The sequence below is a fragment of the Pistacia vera genome, unplaced genomic scaffold (assembly GCF_008641045.1).
Source record: "Pistacia vera cultivar Batoury unplaced genomic scaffold, PisVer_v2 Contig471, whole genome shotgun sequence".
Lineage (NCBI taxonomy): Eukaryota > Viridiplantae > Streptophyta > Magnoliopsida > Sapindales > Anacardiaceae > Pistacia > Pistacia vera.
In genome coordinates, this window is record NW_022196303.1 from 213,404 (window position 1) to 218,055 (window position 4,652).

General features: G+C 35.8%; 1 protein-coding gene across 1 annotated transcript; it reads left to right on the top strand.

Annotated features, from left to right (window-relative positions):
- The first annotated feature begins 283 nt into the window (after nt 1–283).
- LOC116146117 (F-box protein SKIP23-like) lies at nt 284–2,272 on the top strand. Its single transcript, XM_031431532.1, has 2 exons — nt 284–1,553; nt 2,018–2,272. Exons 1-2 carry the CDS (start codon nt 313–315, stop codon nt 2,022–2,024), a joined length of 1,248 nt encoding a protein of 415 aa, XP_031287392.1. The 5' UTR covers nt 284–312; the 3' UTR covers nt 2,025–2,272.
- The last annotated feature ends 2,380 nt before the right edge of the window (nt 2,273–4,652 follow it).

Below are 4,652 nucleotides of genomic sequence, written 5' to 3' on the forward strand. Positions count from 1 at the left end.
GTTATTATTTTATTTTTTATTTTTAAAAATTCGTGCATGCCAAACAAGTGCATTAAAGGTCATTATTTTATTTTTTATTTTCCAATTCTGTGCTAAACAAGTGCGTAAAAAAGATTTTTGAATTAAAAAAGAAGAGAATAATTAAATTTTGATTTTTTTACTTTTTGATGGAACTATTTGTTATTTTTTAAGATATGGGGATTACTCATTGCTAAGGATTTAGGAATTAACCCCTTTCCCATTCTATATAAATGTAGAACTCATCGTTGTTCGGAGAGTAGGCCCTCGGTTTCATTTGATAGAGCTAGAGCCATGAGCAGAATCGAACTTTCCTCCTCTATCCCCTCTTCTTCTTCTTCAACGGGTAGCGTTCCAGCACGCGACTGGGGGAGTCTCCCCAAAGATGTACTTCCCTTGATCTCTAAAAAATTGTATTCAGTGCACTATACCCGTCAGGTTCGCGCCGTCTGTCACCATTTTAAATTCTCAATTCCGAATCCTCCAAGACCCCCAAACCCACGATTGGATCTTCCATATCCCTTTCCTGTTGAATATCCATCAACAAGTTTCCCTGATGAGTTCTATGTACTCGTCGAGTCCAAAATTTATGCCATTGAGCCTCACAATGCTGACGAAACCACTCGGACCTGGATGGTTAAAGTTCAAGAGTCCCATACTGACAGAGTCCAAGTGGAGCACCCGCTCTCTAGGTTTCTTCCTCCACCGTTCGCCGACAACTTACCCAACGCTCTGAATTTGCTTGATCTTCGAGTAGTGGAAGTTGATAAAAAGTACAGACTCCAGCACTTTTCTGGAATTGAAGGTAAAATCCTTCCTGTTAGCAATACGGAACCTATATCTTTTAAGAAGGTGGCTGTGACTACTTGTTATAGCCAGGATGATGATAAATTCACCATTCTGGCGCTGTTTAATTATAAACTTGCTCTTTGGAGAAACGTTGACAAGGACTGGATTATTATCGAAAGGGATCCTGATAAGTTTGAACGTCATGATGTGTTTGTGGATATTCTTTACCACAATCAAACTTTCTATGCTTTGACCATGTCGGGCATCGTCACAAGAATAGATGCAGAGACGTTGACCTTCTATAAAATTACTCAGCCAGCCCAATTTGGTAATAAAGGGATTTTACACTTGGTCGGATCGCTGAATGACTTGCTTTTAGTTGTGAAATACCAAAGCTGGTTCGAGCTTGGTACTTATGACGGGTTGTCTTTCAAGGTTTACAGGCTGGATATGAGAAGGCTAAGTTGGATTCGAATGGAGAGTGGTTTGGAAGATCGAATCCTGTTTCTGGGTGATGATTGTTCCTACTCTGTTTCTGCCAAGGAGTTCCATGGTTGTCGAGGGAATTGTATTTATTTCCATCATTTTAAATGCTCAAGCTTTGTTATTACTAAAAATGTTCAACCCAGCAAGAAAATTAGCGTTTATGACTTGACTGAAGGTGCTGTTGTTGAAGGATTTCCGGAGATCTTTTCTCCTCCTCCATGGTTGGAGCACCATTCTATGTCAGTTCCTCGTGACCAAATGTAAATGCTTCTCAGCACTTTCTATATCTTTATTCTTATGCCCCTTATTTACTAAAAATGTTCTCTTTTTTAATATATCCGGAAAATGAAAGAATATTTAAGTCCCCTAGTACATGAATTTGATTATTTTTCTCTGTGTTGATAGCTCTGAAATACCATACCATAATGAATCTCCAAGCTGTGTTCTTTTTAAACACTCTGTGTTTTGTATACTGGCAAAAATTATTCAGCATATTGTCTTATGAGTAACTTGCATTGTGAACTAAAGGTTGCTAGTACAGAAACTTGATACTAGATTTTATTGCTGTAGCAAACTTTTCTTTCAGTTTCTGGTTATATGATCACTGCTTCAGTTTTTCCATTTTTCTGTATATTGAGGCTATTTAACTGATTGCAGGAGAACTTTAACATATGCGGTTGATTGCAACTAACCTATTTATTTCCACTTTCTTTTCCTCTTTCAGCGGATGATCAAAACAGAATCTATAGCTGCTTCAGGGCAATTCGCAGGCGGGTCAAGTCTCCAACATCGTAAAGTTTGTAGTTTATAGTTCTAACTACTCTAAGTTGCTGCAGAAGCCTTGTTCTTAGTATTTGTGTATATGTACCAGTTTAAGTGTGTCATAGGAGTATTATGAGTAGTGTTTCAACTATAGATGGTTGAGGTGTTGGTTTAAACTATTAAGCGTGTACTGAATATGGATGATTGAGAAGTTTTGTTAATGTAATAATGCTAAGTTTACTTCCTAATTCTCTTTGCTACACCTTTTAATCTTGTTGATGGTTTCTGATTGATGTTATTTTTAATGTACCCCAATATATATATATATATATTTTTTTTTTTTTTTTTTGGTGACCGGGATATCCAGTCAGTTTGTGTGTAGTTTGACTAATTTATGGGATCTATTGAACACTCTGTAAGCCCAATGGACCACGTAAGTCACAAATGTATCCCAGTATGTAGTCATGCAATTTTTTCTAACGTTTGCAGTTCACAATCCCTTCACGTAAAATGTTTTTAGATTCATGAAGGTTCATTTACCGAGCTTTAGAAGCTTATAAGAAGGGAGTGGAGTTATCGATCATGTGTCAGCAGCCTATTGTCGGTATCGGGAATTTCCAATTACATTGTGAATATGAATGTGAAGCTATTGCAATGATCTATCTAGTTGTACGAGTATAACCGGAAAAAAAATGATACATTTAAACGGTAATCGTTTTTCCCTTCTACAACCAGAAGATACATTTTGTTATTTGGAAGTGTAGATCGGTTAGAGAGTCTTGTTCTGAGACCACCCGACTCGTCGGAAATTCTATCTATGGAGGTCAGTCGTCAATAGTCGTGAGAGAGAACTTGAAGTTGACAACTACCTTAATTGTCTCAGGGTTAAACCGACACTAGGTGATGAATAATTGCACTATAATTGCACTATACTTAAGAGGAATCATAAGTTTACACTACTTCTTCACCTAATTTCTGTCTATCATTATCAGCATTAAAACTTTGATAGTATCTGTTGGCAAGTGATCGTCCATCAGATCTTCCATCATATTGGCATTTATAGATATATTGACTAAAGTCACTAATCATCGTTTCAATTGGGAACATTGGCGTCGGCTGTACCCAAAATGTGGTGACACTATTAAATTAGCTTTGGCGTATTCGGAGAATGGAAATGGCACTGCTCCCACTCAAATTTTCTTAGTGCTATCCGAAGCCCGGGGGCCCAAAGCTTTTGTTTCTGCACTATGTTCGTTTAGTCCTGTCTCAAACAAACTTGCGCGGTTCAACTCAAAGCTCTTCCAACGCTCAATTTTCTTTTAACAATATTACATATATAAAATTGAGCGATTTGTAACCCAACCTACACAAAAATTAATTTGGTAACATATTTTTAAGAGTTAATAGACTTCTCCTCAGGTTTCATACCTTTAATTGATGGACAAAAAAGATTATCAAGTTAACGCAAACACTCCATTTCTTTAACCTCCGTTAGGACTATGTTAGGGTTATTTAAATTACACCCCTTCTAACATTAAAAACCGATAGTTTTCCCATAATTAGCTCTTACACCCTTTGTTGTCCCTTTTTTTTTGTTAAATTTAATTGAGGGAAAGATAAAATAGAATTTTTATTTTCAAGTTTGTGCCTTTCTCTCAATTAATTTAACATAAAAACTTGATGGTAGGAGGTATAAGTGGTTACTTATTGTTAGAGTTGTCGACTACTTTAACATTGATGGACATTTTCCATGTATAACCCTTATAGAATTTCTTTAAGTCATTAATTTCTTATTGAGTTTGGACTTAGAAATAAGAATCCTTGTAAAACTAGGTTTTGCCACTTTAAACTTAGTATATAAACATATTTTTCTCTTATTATGAGTGTGATAATTAACAATCATAGGACAATTTATTCATTGTGAACGAGAGAAGCTCATATTGGGTAATATTATAATAATATTGAATCGGCTGGATGTAGCTCATATTAGGTGAACTAGGGTAAATCATACATGTTATTTTTTCTTTGTTTATTGTCTGTGATTTATTTTTTTGTTATTTTGTTCTCGCTGCTGTCTCTATTTCGTTCACTTATAGGGGGCAAGTTGTCAATTTTTTTTGTTGAAGGAGGTGTTAATTAATAACCTTAAAAGAGTGGAGTGTCTGTGTTAACTTAATAATATTTTCTACGCTGTGAAATGTTGAAACCTCATTAGAGATATATGTAATTAAATCTATCTTTAATTGTAAAATGATACATAAATAAATAAATTTATAAAATCAACTGTGACGTGGATTGAGATATAAAGATAAGATATAAACTATGTATATACATATATAACATTGGAAGCTGTTGTTTGCACTTCTCTTCCATTGTTGAATTTTCTCTACTCAATGTGGGGGACTGAAACCGTTGTTTGCGCTCCTTCTTCCATGGCTGAATTTTCTTCAGTTCCCGTGTGGGGGCCAAAGCTCTTGTTCTCATCTCCTGCAGCTGATGAAATCTGTCTAGTGCAGTCTGAATTCTGAAAGCAGTGGGGGCCATAGGGCTTGATTGTCTACTCCTGCAAATCAATAACATTTTTGTGGGTCTAGTTT